The sequence below is a fragment of the Hyla sarda genome, chromosome 1 (assembly GCF_029499605.1).
Source record: "Hyla sarda isolate aHylSar1 chromosome 1, aHylSar1.hap1, whole genome shotgun sequence".
Lineage (NCBI taxonomy): Eukaryota > Metazoa > Chordata > Amphibia > Anura > Hylidae > Hyla > Hyla sarda.
The window spans coordinates 49,632,690-49,653,732 of NC_079189.1; the positions used below are offsets into that span (position 1 = coordinate 49,632,690).

At 44.2% G+C, this 21,043-nt stretch overlaps 2 protein-coding genes across 8 annotated transcripts in view; one reads left to right on the plus strand and one right to left on the minus strand.

The window, feature by feature from the left end:
- The window catches only part of LOC130352835 (piRNA biogenesis protein EXD1-like), a 71,966-nt gene extending 60,734 nt beyond the window's left edge, over nucleotides 1-11,232 (minus strand). For all 3 annotated transcript variants that reach the window (XM_056555019.1, XM_056555021.1, XM_056555018.1), the window contains exons 1-2: nucleotides 11,094-11,232; nucleotides 3,307-3,460 (exon numbers count right to left, since the gene is read on the minus strand). In XM_056555019.1, the coding sequence (XP_056410994.1) occupies nucleotides 3,307-3,436 (130 nt within the window). In that variant the 5' untranslated portion in view covers nucleotides 3,437-3,460; nucleotides 11,094-11,232. The remainder of the gene's footprint in view (nucleotides 1-3,306; nucleotides 3,461-11,093) is intronic.
- Nucleotides 11,233-14,013: 2,781 nt separating this feature from the next.
- GRK4 (G protein-coupled receptor kinase 4) overlaps nucleotides 14,014-21,043 on the plus strand; it is a 304,831-nt gene continuing 297,801 nt past the window's right edge. For 2 of the 5 annotated variants that reach the window (XM_056555006.1, XM_056555016.1), the window contains exon 1: nucleotides 14,014-14,048. In XM_056555006.1, the coding sequence (XP_056410981.1) occupies nucleotides 14,023-14,048 (26 nt within the window). In that variant the 5' untranslated portion in view covers nucleotides 14,014-14,022. Of the gene's footprint in view, nucleotides 14,049-14,091; nucleotides 14,111-21,043 lie in introns of those variants that run through there. The other 3 variants (XM_056555011.1, XM_056555010.1, XM_056555012.1) reach the window with 3 other exon arrangements.

Genomic DNA, 21,043 nt, shown 5'->3' on the forward strand with positions numbered 1-21,043 from the left:
TGAGATCGCTTTACGGCGATCTCACTGCTGCCAATGAAGATGCCGCACTGCTGCCGGAAACTCACCTCCGGGACGCAGCGCCGCCGGGACCGCACGGAGGACGCCGGGACCGCTCGGGACACCGCTCCGACGGGTAAGTGATGCCGGGGGATGGGTAAGGGACACTTAGTAGAGCGGTGTGTGTCCCGATCCCCGTGATCGGAACTCACACACCGCGCTGCTAAGTATTCTAATAGCGAAACGCTGCTATCAGCTAGTCAGATTTGACCAGCTGATAGCAGCGATCGCTGGGGGGGGTGGGGGACGAAACCCCCCGTGGTCGCACGGTAAGATGGCTGGCTATCAGTGATAGCCACCATCTTTCCGGGCGCTGCGGGATGCCGCGAGTAGCGGCAGTAATGTCCATGACGTACCTGTATGTCATGGGTCGGGAACACCTTGCCACCCATGACGTACAGGTATGTCATAGGTCGGGAAGGGGTTAAAGTTATATGTTTTTGCTTTCCCCGCCTGTCTTTGTTTTCTACATTTTAAGTCAAAAGTAACTATATTGTGGTCGCTATTACCAAGGTTTTCCCGCACAGCTACATTACCAACCAGCTCTGCGTTGTTGGAAATGATCAGATCCAACAAGGCATCACTTCTTGTTGGGTCCTCCACAAACTGGCCCATAAAATTATCCTGCAATAAATTTAGGAATTTTCTCCCCTTTGTAGTTTTAGCCAACCCCGGACCCCAATCTATATCTGGATAGTTAAAATCTCCCATTATTACCACTGTACCTGCCCGGGCGGCCCTCTCTATTTGTTTATACAGCCGACCTTCTATCTCTTCAGTGATATTAGGGGGTCTGTAGATTACCCCAAATATTATTTTTTCAGTATTTCCCTCCTTTTGTAATTCTACCCACAATGATTCCACATCCTCAGAATCATCACACACTATGGCATCGTTCACACTGACTTTCATACCACTTCTAACATACAGACAGACTCCACCACCTTTTCTGTTCATTCTATCCTTGCTAAACAATGTAAACCCCTGCAGATTGACAGCCCAGTCATGCGAGGAGTCCAGCCATGTCTCAGTGACCCCAACTATATCAATATGTTCCTCCAGTATCAAGGCCTCAAGCTCCCCCATTTTATTTGCTAGGCTTCTGGCATTTGTGAACATACACTTTACATTTCCATCCTTTATGTTATTGGGGTTAATGGGATTCAAGGGTGTAAGTTTTATTTTTCTATGAAGCTTATTCCTATTAACTATTCTAACCCCTCCCTCCGCTCCACCCCCATGTACATTTATAATTCCCACCTCTCTATCTACACTATCTTCCCCCTCTTTGCTGTAGGTTCCCTCCCCCCAAGTCCCTAGTTTAAACACTCCTCCACCCTTCTAGCCATCTTCTCCCCAAGCAAAGCTGCACCCTCCCCATTGAGGTGCAGCCCGTCCCTACGGTAGAGCAGGTAACCCACAGCGAAGTCAGCCCAGTTCTCCATGAACCCAAACCCTTCCTTCCTACACCAGCTTCTGAGCCACTTGTTTACCTCCCTGATCTCCCGCTGCCTCTCTGGTGCGGCTCGTGGTACTGGTAATATTTCAGAAAAGACTACCTTGGAGGTCCTTGCCTTAAGCTTGCGGCCTAAGTCCCTGAAATCATTTTTAAGGACACTCCACCTACCTCTTACTTTGTCATTGGTGCCAATATGTACCATGACTGCTGGGTCCTCTCCAGCCCCGCCCAACAACCTGTCAACCCGATCCGCGATGTGCCGAACTCGTGCGCCAGGCAGACAACACACTGTTCGGCGATCCCGGTCTTTGTGACAGATTGCCCTGTCTGTCCCCCTAATAATTGAGTCCCCCACCACTAGTACCTATCTGGCCTGCCCTGTACTCCTCCCTCCCTCCTTACTGGAGCAGACACCCCCCTGGCGGTCAGAGGCGGTATCCTGCTGCAGTTCTGCTAGCTCTGTAATGGCATCCCCCTCATCTGCCAAGCGGGCAAACTTGTTGGGGTGTGCCAGTTCAGGACTAGCCTCCCTGACACTTTTTCCCCTACCCCTCTTTCTAACTGTAACCCAGCTAACTGCCTGACTGTCCTGCAACTCCGTCCCACTGTCCTCCCCCACCTCTATTCCCGAGAGTGCCTGCTCAGTGAGCACGAGATTCCTCTCCATGTTGTTAATGCTTCTCATTGTTGCCAGTCGCCCCTCTAGATGCAGGATATGGGCTTCCAAACGGACAACTAGCACACATCTCGCACAACAATATGCACCCTCAAACTGTTGTTCAAGGATTGCATACATTGAACAGGATGTACATTGGACTGCATTTTCCAACATGTAGGCCATCTAGTTATGGGGATTTCACAAATGTATAGGAAAAAAACAGACAGTCAAAATTACACTTAAAATTTTTTGTAGACCTTGTGGGTTCAAAAATTTAAACTCACAGCGATCTCAACCTCCTGCTTTCAAACTCCAGTTTTTGTAACTCCTCTTTCACGCCCCCTCTTATACAGCAACACTCAGAAGAGCAAGCTCTCAATAAGCTAAGATTTATACACCTGTGCCCAATCTACTCCTCCTCCCCCTAGAGGTGGAACAGAGAAAAAAAAAAAAAAAAAATTGAAAAAGGGTGTTTAAACTCTAACAGTTATCCCACTATGTGCAAAAGAGAAAAACTTACCCAAAATATGAATGTGGGCTATAGGCAGTCGCACCCACTCCACAGATTCACTCCGCACAACAGATAATCACAGTTTTTAAAACTCCTCTTTCACGCCCCCTCTTACACAGCAACACTCAGAAAGAGCAAGCGCAAGACTAAGGGTGAATAATCCAAAATGTGTCAGTTGCACTGACTGCTTTCTACTTTTATTCTTGTACCTATCCCCCACCCCCGCCCAAAAAAACAAAACAAAAAGAATTCAGCAGTTAAAATACAACATGCTCTTTCCCCAATACACATTAGATGGTTGGCCACTCCAGCTGACATCGACACATATCTAAATGTTTGTCCAGCTTAACTTAATCATAAACTAGAGTGTACCAATAATACTCCGCTGGGCTGTGGAGACTTCTCCATTATTGTCCGACAGAAAGTGCCAAAACGGTTATGAAATACAAAGAGGATGAAGCAGGTTAGATGAAAAAACCATTTACAGGGAGCACTAATTTATGTTGTAGTCTTCCTAAAAATAATCCACTGGTGGCTATACTGGAAGGTAAGTACTAACTGCATTGTGTGTACCTACTGGTTAGGCTGTGGTAAAAATTTCAGTATACTGTAAAGACTTACCTTTACTTAGCATAATAGCTCGACCATGGTCGACGTGTATCAAGGTTCCCTGAAGCTTGCCATATGTCAATGTGACAGTCACTCTCTTACTAATGACTCTGCTTAAGAAGGTATAATCCATCTTGTCCATGCTTGAATTCCACTGGTTTGGATCCTGAAAAATTATGATAAACCTCAAGCAGTTGTATGGACATTTCTTAAAGGGGTTATCCAGGAATCGAAAAACAGATATAATTTTGTTCAAAGACCGCTCCTCATCTGTCTCCAGGCTGGGTCCGGTTCTGCTGCTCAGTTCCATTGAAGTGAATGGAGCCAAGTTGTAATACCACATTCAAAGTGGAGACAGACAGGGAGCGGTCTTTGAAAGAAATTAGGCCTGTTTTTTTTTATTCCTGGACAACCCCTTTAACACTGTTTCTTGAAAAGAATTTTTTTGGGGATGTTTTAACAAAGTGTTCTGAACCTACTGCAAAGCTATTTTTCTTTACTGTACCTCTACATGCAATGGGGAAGGGTATTTGTATTAATGGCCATGTTAGTCCACAAGCAAAAATTCACATTCCACAAAATCCCCATTCATCTAAATCAGTGTGCCCACAGCTGTTGCAAAACTACGACTCTCAGCATGCCCGGACAGTCTTCAGCTGTCCAGACATGCTGGGAGTTGTAGTTTTGCAACAGCTACAGGCAAATTGTTAAAAAAGAAAATGTACCCAGTGGTTCAGCCATAAATGTATTCAATGAAAATAATATGGTAATGGAATTATTAAATATTCCAATGAAACATCTTTGTGATCTATGGTGATGAAAATGCAACTAGGCAAGATTTGGAAAGGTTCGTCTCTACGCACAGGGGATAAGATGTCTGATCACTGGGGTCCCGCTGCTGGGACCAACGCAATCTCCTGCAGCACCCGGTGTGCATTTAGAATGCCGGCTGCGGCGACAGAGGCTCGTGACGTCACGGGGTCCCGCCCTCTCAATGCATTGTGGGGGTGTGTGGCCGTGATGTCACAAACATCTGGCGCCGCATCGCCAGTCATCCAGCACGGAGTGAAGTTCGCTCCGTGCACCAGTGGCAGGACCCCCGCGATCAGAAATCTTATCCACTATCCAAAGAATGTCCCCCTTTAAAATTGTCCTCTTCTGACCCCTATAACTCTTTTATTTTTTCATATATGGAGCTCATTTTCTGAGCTGTGATCTGTAGTTTTTATCAGTGCCATTTTTGTTTTTTAATGGAACTTTTCGATTGCTTTTTACTTATTTTTTTCCTCATTTAAATGTGACACACAGGGGAGTAGATGAGGGGACACTTATGGCTGTGACACACAGGGTGAAATGGGGGCGCTAATGACTTTGACACACAGGGGGGAGATGCATCTTTTAAGAAAAAAACTAAAAACTGTTTTACTTACCTCCGCCTCCGTTCCTTTACTGATCCGCCGTCCTGCCTGCCGATGTTACAGGAGCAGTGGATGCCCGGTGACCCCATAGCCAATCAGCGGCCTCAGTGGTGACACTCTGCATTCAGGAAGCTGCTGATTGGCTGTGGTAGTCAGGTGACACTGGATCACCAATGGAAGTCATCTGCTGCTGCACACCGAAGACAGAATTGGGGATCAGCGTGGAAACAGAGGCAGGGGTAAGTAAAGCAGATGGGGGGACACTGTAAAACACGGGAGTGATGAGGGGACAATAATCACTTTGACACACAGGGGGTTAGATGAGGGAACACTTGTGACTGTGACAAACAGGAGGGTAGATGAGGGGACGCTATTGAGTGTGACACACAGAGGGAGATGAGGGAACACTAATGACTGTGACAAAGGGGGCAGATAAGGGGACACTAATGGTTGTGACACAGGGAGATGAGGGAACAGTAATGACTGTGACACAGGGGGCAGATAAGGGGACAGTAATAATTGTGACACAGGGAGATAAGGGAACAGTAATGACTGATCATATGATGTCACATAACGTCACGTTGCAAAGTGATGCTACGTTACGTGACATGCAGCATTCTGGCTCCTGGATTCTTAACAACTGTCAGGCCCTGAGTTAGAGGGCAAGTTCACATGGCTAAAAACCTCTCCTCTGAGAAGTGATAGGTAGTGAGTGCACAATTGACAGTCTAAGTCCTTAATGGCAAATTAAAACTAACAGCATCAATAGCTTATAAATGGGGCCTAGAAAAGAAAAATGCCCAAATCTGAGGCACAAGGGCTGCACATAGATGTTAAAGGGGTATTCCAGGCAAAACCTTTTTTTTTTATATATCAACTGACTCCGGAAAGTTAAACAGATTTGTAAATTACTTCTATTAAAAAATCTTAATCCTTACAATAGTTATTAGCTTCTGAAGTTTTCTGTCTAACTGCTCAATGATGATGTCACGTCCCGGGAGCTGTGCATGATGGGAGAATATCCCCATAGGAACTGCACAGCTCCCGGGACGTGAGTCATCAGAGAGCAGTTAGACAGAAAACAACAACTCAACTTCAGAAGCTAATAACTATTGGAAGGATTAATATTTTTTAATAGAAGTAATTTACAAATCTGTTTAACTTTCCGGAGCCAGTTGATATATAAAAAAAAGTTTTGGCCTGGAATACCCCTTTAATAATGACAGTGCATGTTTTTTGAAGGGACCACAGGTGTGCTTTCAGTGTATAATGTCATGGGGCTTCTAACGCATATGGATGAAACACCACCTGCATGCAATGGCCAAAGTTCTGGTTAGTAAAACTTGGCATCACCACCAAATTGTGCAGCCATTTGTCATCACATGCAATACCTGTACCATGAGATCGTAACCTAAAACAAACACTGCCTGCTTTGTCTCTTATTTGCTAACACCATTATCTTAGGTTCCCTGATGATGCCGTTATCTTTTTATAATTTTGTGCAATCGCAAAGTTTAACAGAAATGCCGCTCACCTTTTGCAGTTGTGCAATGTACAGGCACAACTCTGAGATGCTCTTTGGGTGGTGTGCGGCGAGGTTCCAGGAGCTGCTGTCCGTCGGTACCGCTGACAGCGGGCGTTAATGCAGGCTAGAGGCAGGTTGCGGGTGTCCCTGGCAGGGGATAGACCCAAAGCCGACTCGTTCTTCAGCACTTCACCTCACCTCATTTCAGAGACCTGACGAAGAGAGGATTCCCCTCTGGAAATGCGTTGCCCTGTGCCCCTTAAAAACTGTGTAACTAATATTGCCTGTGTATACCACCTGTACATTGGAAATAAAAAGTTATCACAGTACTACGGAACTTGTCTCTTCCATCCCGATGAAGTGCTGAAGGACGAGTCGGCTTTGGGTCTATCCCCTGCCAGGGACACCCGCAACCTGCCTCTAGCCTGATGTGTGTTAGAGACATAGTTACATAGTTAGTATGGTCAGGGCTGGTGCAAGGATTGTTGCCACCCAAGGCAAAAGCTAAATTTGCCGCCCTTGACTCCGCCCAGCGGTGCCCCCCATCAAGAGGGCGCTCTAGGCAGCTGCCTATTTTGCCTATAGGCAGAGCTGACCCTGAGTACGGTTGTAAAAAGACACATGTCCATCAATTTCAACCAAGCAGGTGAATTGAAGATGTATGGATGATTGAAGGGGAAGGGATTCTATATTTCTGTGTAAGCATTAATGTTATATCATTCTAGAATTGTATCTGACCCTCTTTTGAAGCTTTCAATTGTTCCTGCTGTGACCAGTTCCAGTAATTGTATTTTGCACATAATCTTTTTTTAAGACCTTTTATTCACTTTAGGGCATAGAAGGTTAGGATTTAGGTTCCAGGAGTATATGGGCCACCCGTATTAGGGTGAGTGCCCCAGCTACATACCAACAATCAGGCATATATCGGCTGTAAGGAAAAGTATACTAGGTCTTGAAGCCATACTTGGTAGGAATATATTTTCTAGCCTTAGGGATATATAAATTGTGCCACTACCATATAGGTTTCCAGAGAGAGACTAAACCTGGTTTACCTTATTGCTGAGTGTTTCCCTCGTCCTGATTATGCTCAATACAAAGTGATATGTGATTATGTATATTTAAAGGGGTAGTATGGGGAACTAAACATATTAAACACTAGACCCCTATCCATAGGACAGGAGGTAAGTGTCTGATCTGGGACGAACGCAAGTGATAGCTTGTTTAACAAATCACCGGCTTTGGCAGGACATTGCTTGGAAAATACACTGCAGCAGCCTCCCATTGTTTTCAATGGGATTCTACTGCACCCCAGACTGGGATTCCGGACCCCAGACTCAGCAGAAAGAATTAACATGTACAGTCTTTTGGTGTAATCTTCTCTGCCTTGCTGTCTATTGAGACAGCACATTTCTGCTGCAATCGCTAGTAATATCCCAGGAAAGTTTGCAGCAGCTCATCACACATTCTGCTGCTTACAATCAAATCTGACCTTTTTCGCCTATAGAAGTCTATGCACAGAAAAGGTTGGATCCGCTGGCCAGCTGGGGAATAGAATGCAAATCCGTGCACTTCCCTGCTTTTATAACTAGCGACCACAAAGGGGTCTCCGGAATCAGACCTGCTGATTTTTTCAAATGACAGTAACCCTTTAAGGGGTAACTCTCATTAAAACTAGTTCTTGCTATTGCACTCCTTATGGTAAATAAAAAATATTTCTAGTATACTTTGTTTTAAAAAAATTAAGTTTTCTATGTTTCATTTGTGCTTAAAAAAACTTAAAAGAACATTTTCCTCCATCTCATACACAGACTTTGGACCGAAGTCCAAACACAGGAAGTACAGCCTGGAGTGCTGAGGGGGGGGGGTGTCCAACCAACAGCATATGACAATTAATTGTGAGAGGAGCTATGATTGGATGAGGCTGGACACACCCCCCTCAGCACTCCAGGCTTCATTTTCTGTGTTCGGACTTTGGGCCTAAGTCTGTGTATAAGATGGGGGAGAATGTGCTCTTGAGCTTTTTTTAAGAACAAATAAAACATAGAAAACTTCATTTTTTTTTTAACAAAGTATATTAGAAATATTTCTTATTTACCATAAGGAGTGCAATAGCAAATTTTTTTTTTTTATGAGAGTTACCCTTTAAAGACTGCACTAGAGATGAGCGAACTTACAGTAAATTCGATTCTTCACGAACTTCTCGGCTCGGCAGTTGCTGACTTTTCCTGCATAAATTAGTTCAGCTTTCAGGTGCTCCCGTGGGCTGGAAAAGGTGGATACAGTCCTAGGAGACTCTTTCCTAAAAATGTATCCACCTTTTCCAGCCCACCGGAGCACCGGAAAGCTGAACTAATTTATGCAGGAAAAGTAAGCAACCGCCAAGCCGAGAAGTTTGTGATGAATCGAATTTAACCCCTTAAGGACGCAGGACGTAAATGTACGTCCTGGTGAGGTGGTACTTAACGCACCAGGACGTACATTTACGTCCTAAGCATAACCGCGGGCATCGGAGCGATGCCCGTGTCATGCGCGGCTGATCCCGGCTGCTGATCGCAGCCAGGGACCCGCCGGCAATGGCCGACGCCCGCGATCTCGCGGGCGTCCGCCATTAACCCCTCAGGTGCCGGGATCAATACAGATCCCGGCATCTGCGGGAGTTCGCGATTAAAATGAACGATCGGATCGCCCGCAGCGCTGCTGCGGGGATCCGATCATTCATAACGCCGCACGGAGGTCCCCTCACCTTCCTCCGTGCGGCTCCCGGCGTCTCCTGCTCTGGTCTGTGATCGAGCAGACCAGAGCAGGAGATGACCGATAATACTGATCTGTTCTATGTCCTATACATAGAACAGATCAGTATTAGCAATCATGGTATTGCTATGAATAGTCCCCTATGGGGACTATTCAAGTGTAAAAAAAAATGTAAAAAAATGTAAAAGTAAAAGTAAAAAAAAAGTGAAAAATCCCCTCCCCCAATAAAAAAGTAAAACGTCCGTTTTTTCCTATTTTACCCCCAAAAAGCGTAAAAAACATTTTTTATAGACATATTTGGTATCGCCGCGTGCGTAAATGTCCGAACTATTAAAATAAAATGTTAATGATCCCGTACGGTAAACGGCGTGAACGAAAAAAAATTAAAAAAGTCCAAAATTCCTACTTTTTTAATACATTTTATTAAAAAAAAAATTATAAAAAATGTATTAAAAGTTTTTTATATACAAATGTGGTATCAAAAAAAAGTACAGATCATGGCGCAAAAAATGAGCCCCCATACCGCCGCTTATACGGAAAAATAAAAAAGTTATAGGTCATCAAAATAAAGGGATTATAAACGTACTAATTTGGTTAAAAAGTTTGTGATTTTTTTTAAGCGCAACAATAATATAAAAGTATATAATAATGGGTATCATTTTAATCGTATTGACCCTCAGAATAAAGAACACATGTCATTTTTACCAGAAATTGTACGGCGTGAAAACAAAACCTTCCAAAATTAGCAAAATTGCGTTTTTCGTTTTAATTTCCCCACAAAAATAGTGTTTTTTGGTTGCGCCATACATTTTATGATATAATGAGTGATGTCATTACAAAGGACAACTGGTCGCGCAAAAAACAAGCCCTCATACTAGTCTGTGGATGAAAATATAAAAGAGTTATGATTTTTAGAAGGCGAGGAGGAAAAAATGAAAACGTAAAAATTAAATTGTCTGAGTCCTTAAGGCCAAAATGGGCTGAGTCCTTAAGGGGTTAATGTAAGTTCGCTCATCTCTAGACTGCACAATTTGGCAGCTAAATAGGAAAATATACTCGCAAAAGTGCATGGTCCTTTTAGGCACATATATAAATTAAAATGCTTAAAATCTCTCGTGTCACATGTGCCTTTTTTTTTTTTTATTAATGCAATTTTCACCATTTCTGCTGTCCTGGTATGGTCAAAGTCTCATTTAACACAATAGCACAAGGTCACGTTATTGCAGCCTTAGTACAGACGATAACATTTGCCTGCATTAGGCCGTGTTCACACCGCATTTGGGTGAACTGTATCAGCTTATGCGGCATACCTTTACATTTTACTGCTCAGAAAAGTGCAGGAACCTGAAATGTACTACCCATTGGGTCACCGTAAAGCTTCAGTTCACATCTACGATTCGTGTCTCCGTTTTCCGTTGCAGTACATTCAATTTTGCTGTATACAAAAGCGTAGTCAACTACGTTTTTGTATACAGCAAAACAAACCAATAAAAAAAAAATGCATAAGTTGCAGTCCAGTTTTTTTTTTATTATTTATTTTTATTTTTTATTTTTTTATTTTTTGTTTGTTTGTTTTCTTTTTTTTGGTAATGCAAGTCAATGAGAAAAAATCAAACTGCAAAATCAAATATTAGCATCCGTTATTGTGTATGTTTTTATCCTTATTAAGCGTAAAAAAAAAAATACGTATATGTTAAAAGTAAACACAAACGCAGCGTAAACCCGACACGTTTATTTGTTTCTGCCTTGTAGCTATATAGTGGCGTATGTCGGACGTATACTTTGCAGCATATACACCGTGTGAACAGAGCCTTAGAGACGTCTAAAGGTACAGATAGGACAGCAGTCTAATATGTGACTGTGGCCCTCCAGATGTCGCAAAACTACAACTCCCAGCATGCCCGGACAGCCGTTGGCTGTCCGGGCATGCTGGGAGTTGTAGTTTTGCAATGTAGATTTGCAACATTTGGAGGTGAACAGCATGGAGGCCACTGCTATATAGCATAAATAAATAAATAAATAAATACCATGTTAACAAAAAATTGGTATAATATTGGAAATAAAAATGGAAATAATAATAATAATAATGACGTCATCACACTTACGCGTCCACTTAAGACAGGCAATACAGTTTGGAAACGTCTCTCTAGTCACGTGACCTGTCACGCTCCTGGATCAACGGCTTCCCAGACAATATAGGCGGCCGCTGATTGGCTGACGTTTCTCTTCTTCCGTCTGATTGGTTAACCTTGTCAACCAATAGCGTTGTGTGTCCTTACCGTAGCGGTACCGCGCCTCTGTGCTCTGTCGAGCGCCCCTAGTGGTAAGTGACTGATATTCCCGATAAAGCAGGGATAATGTAGTATTCTCTTCGCATACTGTCCTCAAGTAATAGTACTTGTCATGTCCCCAGAAGTAGATTCCAGAGGGTACCGGAATGAATAATGGCAGAGAGTACCCCCAAACATCAGCGGCAGCTAGAGAGAGCCCCCAAAGCAGTGCCAGTCACAGGGTGCCCCCATAGTGTCAAAAAGAGTGTCTCCATAAAGTGTCTTGAAAGACCCCACCATAAGCAGTGCCAGTCTCAGGGTGCCCCTATAAATAGTGACAGAGAGTGACCCCATAGTGTCTAGAGAGTGCCCCCATAATCAGTGCCAGTCACCATAATCAGTGCCATATGGAGAGTGCCCCATAGTGTCTAGAGAGTGCACCATAATCAGTGTCAGTCACCATAATCAGTGCCATATAGAGAGTGCCCCATAGTGTCTAGAGAGTGCACCATAATCAGTGTCAGTCACCATAATCAGTGCCATATAGAGAGTGCCCCATAGTGTCTAGAGAGTGCACCATAATCAGTGTCAGTCACCATAATCAGTGCCATATAGAGAGTGCCCCATAGTGTCTAGAGAGTGCACCATAATCAGTGTCAGTCACCATAATCAGTGCCATATAGAGAGTGCCCCATAGTGTCTAGAGAGTGCACCCATAATCAGTGCCAGTCACCATAATCAGTGCTATAAGTAGTGTCATTTAGAGAGTGCCCCATAAATAGTGTCTGGAGAGAGCCCCCATAAGCAGTACCAGTCTCAGGGTGCCCCTATAAATAGTGTTGTCTAGAGAGTCACCCCATAGTGTCTATAAAGTGCCCCCATAATCAGTGTCAGTCACTATAATCAGTGCCATATAGAGTGCCCCATAGTGTCTAGAGAGTTCCCCCATAATCAGTGCCAGTCACCATAATCAGTGCCATAAGAAGTGTCATATAGAGAGTGCCCCAGAAATAGTGTCTGGAGAGAGCCCCCATAAGCAGTACCAGTCTCAGGGTGCCCCTATAAATAGTGTTGTCTAGAGAGTCACCCCATAGTGTCTATAGAGTGCCCCCATAATCAGTGTCAGTCACTATAATCAGTGCCATATAGAGTGCCCCACAGTGTCTAGAGAGTGCCCCCATAATCAGTGTCAGTCACCATAATCAGTGCCATAAGAAGTGTCCTATAGAGAGTGCCCCATAAATAGTGTCTGGAGAGAGCCCCCATAAGCAGTACCAGTCTCAGGGTGCCCCTATAAATAGTGTTGTCTAGAGAGTGACCCCATAGTGTCTAGAGAGTTTCCCCATAAATAGTGTCTAGAGAGTGCCCCCATAATCAGTGCCAGTCACTATAATCAGTGCCATATAGAGTGCCCATAGTGTCTAGAAAGTGCCCCCATAATCAGTGCCAGTCACAGGGTGCCCTCAAAGTGTCATATAGAGAGTGCCCCCATAAATAGTGTCTAGAGAGACCCCATAAGCAGTGCCAGTCACAGGGTGCCTCCATAAATAGTTATCTGGAGACTGCCACCATAGTGTATAGAGAGTTAGCTTATAAATAATGTCTAGCAGGCCATTCACAGGTTGCCCTCATAAACATTGTCATCTAGAGAATGCCCCATAAATACTGTCTAGAGAGAGCCCCATAAATAGTGTCTAGAGAGAGCCCCATAAATAATGTGTAGCGAGTGTCCCCATAAATAATGTCTAGCGAGTGTCCCCATAAATAGTGTCTAGAGAGTGTCCCCATAAATAATGTCTAGAGAGTGTCCCCATAAATAATGTCTAGCAAGTGTCCCCATAAATAGTGTCTAGAGAGAGCCCCATAAATAGTGTCTAGAGAGTGTCCCCATAAATAATGTCTAGCAAGTGTCCCCATAAATAGTGTCTAGAGAGAGACCCCATAAATAATGTCTAGCAAGTGTCCCCATAAATAGTGTCTAGAGAGAGCCCCATAAATAGTGTCTAGAGAGTGTCCCCATAAATAATGTCTAGCGAGTGTCCCCATAAATAGTGTCTAGAGAGAGACCCCATAAATAATGTCTAGCAAGTGTCCCCATAAATAGTGTCTAGAGAGTGTCCCCATAAATAGTGTCTAGAGAGAGCCCCCATAAATAATGTCTAGTGAGTGTCCCCATAAATAGTGTCTAGAGAGAGCCCCATAAATAGTGTCTAGAGAGTGTCCCCATAAATAATGTCTAGCGAGTGTCCCCATAAATAGTGTCTAGAGAGAGACCCCATAAATAATGTCTAGCAAGTGTCCCCATAAATAGTGTCTAGAGAGAGACCCCATAAATAATGTCTAGCGAGTGTCCCCATAAATAGTGTCTAGAGAGAGCCCCATAAATAGTGTCTAGAGAGTGTCCCCATAAATAATGTCTAGCGAGTGTCCCCATAAATAGTGTCTAGAGAGAGCCCCCATAAATAATGTCTAGCGAGTGTCCCCATAAATAATGTCTAGAGAGTGCCCCCATAAATAATGTCTAGAGAGAGCCCCATAAATAGTGTCTAGCGAGTGTCCCCATAAATAATGTCTAGAGAGAGCCCCATAAATAGTGTCTAGAGAGAGCCCCCATAAATAATGTCTAGAGAGTGTCCCCATAAATAGTGTCTAGAGAGTGTCCCCATAAATAGTGTCTAGAGAGAGCCCCATAAGCAAAGCTTTTTTTCCCCACTAATGGAACTGTGTAAGGGCTGTTTTTTTTATTTTGTTGCAGGATGAATTGATGTTTTCTTCTGATACCATTTTCAGGTGGATATTTTGTTTACTTTTTATTACATTTTTAAGGAAGTGAATAAAAAAAACTAACTTTGGTGAGTTTTTTTTAAATCTATTTTTAATGCTGTTTACCATGTGGTATTATTAGCATGTTTAATTTATTCTGGTGATACTTTTTGGATGGTTTATTACATTTACACTATAAAAACAATTATATATATATATTATGTTTGTGTATCTCCATGTTGTGAAAGTTGTAATATTTTACAAGCTGTGTGTGAGGACTTGTTTTTTGTGGGATAAGTTACTTTTATAGTTGTACTATTTTTGAGTGCATGAGGTATTTTGATCATTATTTATTTTGTTTTTAAAGGGGCAGGATTAACGAAAAGGAATAATGTTTTTATTTTTTCTATGGCGTTTACTGTGTGGATTAAATTATTTCACTGTATTATAGCCCAGGTTGTCACAGATGGCAATGCCAAATATGTATATAAAAATTTTTTTTCTTTTGAAAACATAATTTATAATTGAGGAAATTGTGTATTTTTATCCATTTTTAGGGAAGGATCATCCGGTGACCCTACACCAGTGATTCCCAACCAGGGTGCCCCGGCACACTGGTGTGCCGTTTGGCACTGCCCGGGGTGCTGCGTGATTTTGCCATCAAAATGTATTTTTATAAATTTCCCGCCCCGGCCTGCGCGCTCGTGACTCACGGCGCCGCAGGGGGGAAGGGAAGTCTGTGTGTGCTTTGCTGTGCATGCACACACAATGTCCTCCAGTGTCTTCCAGGTTCCCGCAGTGTCCCCCTCCCCCTATGGCCCAGTGAGTAAGTGCCCTGCCGGAGAGGGGAAGAACGTGGAAGCTGCGTCGCATTCCCATGCGGGTGTAGTGCCCCGTGCCCCAGCGTCTCCCTCCCCCTACAGCGCAGTGAATGAGTGACCTGTCGGTGCCCTGCCAGAGCCCTGGGTTGCAGCCCAGCCAGAGAGGGGAAGAACGTGGAAGCTGCGCCGGATTCCCGTGCCGGTGTAGTGAAGAAAAATGGCTTGCTTAAGGTACTGTACCCTTTCCACCCCTCTGTTACCCCTTCTCAACCCTGTCCATCCCACCATCCGTCACCCATGTACACCCCCCCGTCACCCATGTCCACCCCCGTCGCCCATGTTCACACCCCCCATTCGCCCCCAAGTCTACCCCCAGTCACTCATGTTCACCCTCCCGTCTGCCCCCCAGTTTACCCCGTCACCCATGTTCATCCCCTTCATCCCTCTTTTATCCCCCTTTTCATCCTTGTCCACTCTCCTGTCACCTCTGTTCACCCCCCTATCTCCCGTGTCCACCCTCCTGTCATCCATGGCCATCCCTCTGTCACCCCTGTCCATCCCCCTGTCACCCATATTCACCCCTCCGTCCACCCCTCAGACCACCCTCCAGTCAACACCTCTGTCAACCATGCCCACCCCCCCATTCAACCCATGTCCACCCCCTTTTCAACCCTCCGTCCATTTGTCACCCATGTACACTCCTCTAAACCCCTGTGTCAACCTTGTACACTCCTCTACACCCCTCTATCACACATGTACACTCCTCTACACCCCTCTGTCAACCATGTACTGCCCTTTACACCCCTCTGCCACCCATGTACACACCTCTACACCCATCTGTCACCCATGTACACACCCCTACACCCCTCTGTCACCCATGTACACACCTCTACACCCCTCTGTCAACCATGTACACCTCTTTGTCACCCATGTACACTCCTCTACACCCCTCTGCCACCCATGTACACCTTTCTACACCCCTCTGTTACCCCTTTACACCTATAAGCCCCTGTATCCCTCTTCATTTGTAAAAGGGGAATCTGGAGGCGGATGTTGGTAAAGTGTGGAGCCTGATAGGTTTGTTTTGCAGGTTTAACAGTGAAGAGTTGTGGTTGGAAGAAATGGTCATGACGGTCCGGACCAGACGAAGAGGAACAGGGAACGACGCAGATAAGGCGTCATTTGTGAGTTGCTGTATAAAGCATCACTGTAATCTACATACCCACAGATAAATAGATATTGTGCATGGCAACTTTTTCCTTTTTTTGTTGCTCGTCAACTTCAGTAGGGGTGCCCCGCAAATTTTTTTTCCCAAGGGGTGCCCCGAGCTGAAAAAGGTTGGGAAACACTGCCCTACACTATAGTGTGCCCCTAGCTGTACTGCCCCCCCCCCACCACTCCCCTTATGACCAGCCACACAGGGACCTGTGAGTTGCCACGCGCACACGCAGTGTAGGCACAGACATCGCAGAGTGGCCGCGCAGTGTACTCATAGGCCGCTATCTGAGTACACTGCGCATGCGCGCTGCACCTGCCTGTGTGGCTGCTCGTAGGGCGGATTGGGGCTGCGAGCAGAACACAAGGGGAAACAGCTAGGGGCACCCTAAAGGGTAGGGTCATCAGCAGGACCTCAGCGTAAAATACATTAAGTGTGACCCTACCCTTATACATTTTTTTCTTTTTATTTTAACCCCTTAAGGACACAGCGATTTTTTCTTTTTTACACTTTTGTTTACACTCTTTTAATTTTCCCATATAGACCCATATGAAGGCTTGTTTTTTTCTGGGCCATCAATTGTACATTGTAATGACACCAATCATTTCACCACTGCGAGGGGGAGGGGTCGTGATCAGCTCCACGGAGCCACCTGCATTCAACTTTGAATGTTGCGTCTAAAGGGTTAATGACAGATATTGCCTGATCCTGAATATGCTTCATACAGCAGAGCGTAGAGGGAACAGGCGGTACATGTATGTCCTGCATCCTTTAGGGGTTAAAATGAATTTTCTTTTCCCACTTAGGATTTAGACTGTATGATCTCCTGATCACATATATAATACACTGCAGTACAGATCTATGTGGCCTGATTGGCTTCAGTAGCATACAGACCGGAGGCAGTTTGTGGGGTGCCGATGGGGAACAGATAGAGCCTCTCCCTCTGTCCCCCTCCAAGATGCTGTTATTGCACTGACTGCTGCATCTGAAGGGTTAAGGCTAGGTTCACACTACGGAATTTCCGCCTGCAATTCCGCATTGAAATTGCAGGCGGAAATTCTGCTTTGAAATTGTACCGTATAGTGAACGGGTTTCTGTTCACAAATTCACACTTCGGAATTTGTGAAGCGGAATTTGTGAACGGAAAATCCGCTTGGAAATTTCCGCCTGAAGAATGGCGTTACTCTTTCTTCACGTGGAAATACTCGCGGAACACATTGCAGTCTATTGGAGACTTCAGTGTCCGCGCGGTCATAGCACCGACTGATTCAGTCGGCGCTGGCCACACTCGGAAACTCCGGGCGGAAATTTTCTGCCCAGAGATTCCCTCGTGTGAACCTAGCCTAAATGTCAGGATCAGAGCATTGCTCTGCTACTAGCAGTCTCAGTAGAAGCTCAACAATGCAGGACAGTGTGCATGGGTATACATTAAGGGGTTAACAGGCCCCTTATGTTTTTTCATGGGGGAAATGTGGTGACATATCCAAGCAGTAGGTGCTAGATGCATCCACTAAACAGCCCACAAATTGTATACTGAGTGGGCTGCGACCTCCTCACAAGAATATAATGTAGTGTCAGGTTGTGGTGATTCAGCAGAGCGGAGGAAGGAAAGCTGCTGATTCACCCAGAACTCACACGCAGCTCCTACCATCTGTACGTCCTATGGATAGGTGTATTACAGGCAAGAGGGACGTGTGGAGTGCCCCTCGATATATGAGGAGCGTCACTAAGATGGCCATTGTGGGGGCTTCTAAATGAGCAGTGCCCCAGCCCAGAGAAGTGCTCATGGGTGTATAGGGAGAGGTATAAGCAGTAGAAAGAGAGAAGTGTTCATGGGTGTATAGGGAGAGGTATAAACAGTAGAAAGAGAGAAGTGCTCATGCCGCTGTACAGAACACTGATGAGACCTCACTTGGAGTATTGTGCGCAGTACTGGAGGCCGTATCTCCAGAAGGATATAGATACTCTAGAGAGAGTTCAGAAAAGATACTAAAGTAGTACATGGATTGCAGGATTACCAGGAAAGGTTAAAGGACCTTAAAGGGGTATTGCATAAAAAAACCTTTTTTTATATATCAACTGGCTCCAGAAAGTTAAACAGATTTGTAAATTACTTCTATTAAAAAATCTTAAGGCTTTCAGTACTTATGAGCTTCTGAAGTTAAGGTTGTTCTTTTCTGTCTAAGTCCTCTCTGATGACACATGTCTCGGGAAACGCCCAGTTTAGAAGAGGTTTGCTATGGGGATTTGCTTCTACACTGGGCGGTTCCCGAGACACGTGTCATCAAAGAGCACTTAGACAGAAAAGAACAACCTTAACTCCAGAAGCTCATAAGTACTGAAAGGATTAAGATTTTTTAATAGAAGTAATTTACAAATCTGTTTAACTTTCTGGAGCCAGTATCTTTCTGGTTCCTGGATAACCCCTTTTACATGTATAGAAGAAAGAAGAGACAGAGGGGATATGATAGAGACTTTTATATACATAAAGGGAATCAACATAGTAAAGTAGGAGAGTATATTTAAAGGGGTACTGCGGCCCTGAGACATCTTATCCCCTAAGATGTCTCACCACTGGGGTCCCGACGCTGGGGACCCCCACAATCTTGTATTCGCCACGCACCTGTTTGAGCTGCACGCCGCTGTGCCAGCTCACAAACAGCCGGGTGGCGACCACGGGGCCGGAGTATCGTGACGTCACAACTCCGCCCCCATGTGACGTCACCCCCCGCCCCTGCTATGCAAGTCTATGGGAAGGGGCGTGACGGCTAGTGACACCTGTCTATACATTGAGAAACATTTTTCGGGTTTATGACAAACTACAGAATCAATTTTTAGCATCCGCTGTTGTGTGTGTTTTTATCCTTTTTTAAGCGCAAAAAAAAACACATATATGTTAAAAGTAAACACAAACGCAGTGTAAACCCGACACGTTTATTTGTTTCTGCCTTGTAGCTATACAGTGGCGTATGTCGGACGTGTACTTTGCAGCATATACACCGTGTGAACAGAGCCTTAGAGACATCTAAAGGCACAGCAGTCTAATAAGTGACTGTGGCCCTCCAGATGTTGCAAAACTACAACTCCCAGCATGCCCGGACAGCCAACGGCTGTCCGGGCATGCTGGGAGTTGTAGTTTTGCAACATATGGAGGTGAACAGTATGGAGGCCACTGCTATATAGCATAAATAAATAAATACCATGTGAACAAAAAATTGACATAATATAGGAAATAAAAAGAGAAATAATATTAAAATTATTATTATTAATAATAATAATAATAATAATAATGGCATCTTCACACCCTTTCATTTTTTTTATATTATGCTGTGGCCTTGTGCTTAAATAAAAAATTCCACCACGAATCTTAATTCAATACCCCATAATGACACAATGAAAATAGAATGTATGAAATATTTTCTAATTCATAAAAAGGAAAAAATGTAATCTTGCAGTGACATAAGTATTCAGACCCTTTACTCAGACGTTGAAGACCCTTTGACAGAGATTACAGCTAGAGATGAGCGAACTTACAGTAAATTCGATTCGTCACGAACTTCTCGGCTCGGCAGTTGATGACTTTTCCTGCATGAATTAGTTCAGCTTTCCGGTGCTCCGGTGGGATGGAAAAGGTGGATACTGTCCTAGGAGACTCTTTCCTAGGAATGTATCCACCTTTTCCAGCCCACCGGAGCACCGGAAAGCTGAACTAATTTATGCAGAAAAAGTCATCAACTGCCGAGCCGAGAAGTTTGTGACGAATTGAATTTACTGTAAGTTCGCTCATCTCTAATTACAGCGTCCAGTCTTCTTGGATATGATGCTACAAGGTTTGCACACCCAGATGCGGGGATTTTCTGCCATTCTTCTCTGCAGAGCCTCTCATGTTCTGTCAGGCTGGATGGGGAAGTCATTTTTTAAAGGGGTACTCCGGTGGAAAACTTTTTTTAAATTTTTTAATGAACTGATGCCAGAAAGTTAAACAGATTTGTAAATTATTTCTATAAAAAAAAAAGCTTAATCCTTCCAGTACTTATTAGCTGCTGAATACTACAGAGGAAATGGTTTTCCTTTTGGAACACAGGGCTCTCTGCTGACATCATGACCACAGTGCTCTCTGCTGACATCTCTGTCCATTTTAAGAACTGTCCAGAGTAGGAGAAAATCCTCATAGAAAACATATGCTGCTCTGGACAGTTTCTAAATTGGACACTGTGGCACTGTGGTCATGATGTCAGCAGAGAGCACTGTGTTCCAAAAAGAAAATAATTTCCTCTGTAGTATTCAGCAGCTAATACGTACTGGAAAGATTAAGATTTTTTAATAGAAGTAATTTACAAATCTGTTTAACTTTCTGGCACCAGTTGATTTAAAAGAAAAAAAAAGTTTTCCATCGGAGTACCCCTTTAAGATCTCTCCAGAGATGTTCGATTGGGTTCAAGTCAGGGCTCATAGTTCATAGCAACGGGATTCCCTAAAGGGGTACTCCGGTGGGAAACATTTTTTTTTAAATCAACTGGTGCCTAAAAGTTAAACAGATTTGTAAATTACTTCTATTAAAAAATGTTTACCCTTCCAGTATTTGTTAGCAGCTGTATGCTACAGAGGAAATCTTTTATTTTTGAATTTCTTTTTTGTCTTGTCCACAGTGCTCTCTGCTGACACGTCCAATCCAACAAATCCCTGCATGCCCGGACAGCCTTTGGATGAAGACACACTGTTTGGAAAACACTGGATTACCAAAGGTTATAGCTTATCACCTATCCTCAGCATAGGTAACAAATATCTGGTCAGTGAGACTGCTGTGGCCCCCACTCATTTAAATATGGGGTTCCCTTGTCCCTGGGGTGAATGGCACTGCCGATCTATTCCCTCACTATCAGAATTCTCCATTCGCGCTGTCCTCAGCTATCTCCATAGATGCCATATTGTTCTCGGTTATGTGGTGTGATGCCTGTCATGAGGGGTTTCAATACTGATCACTG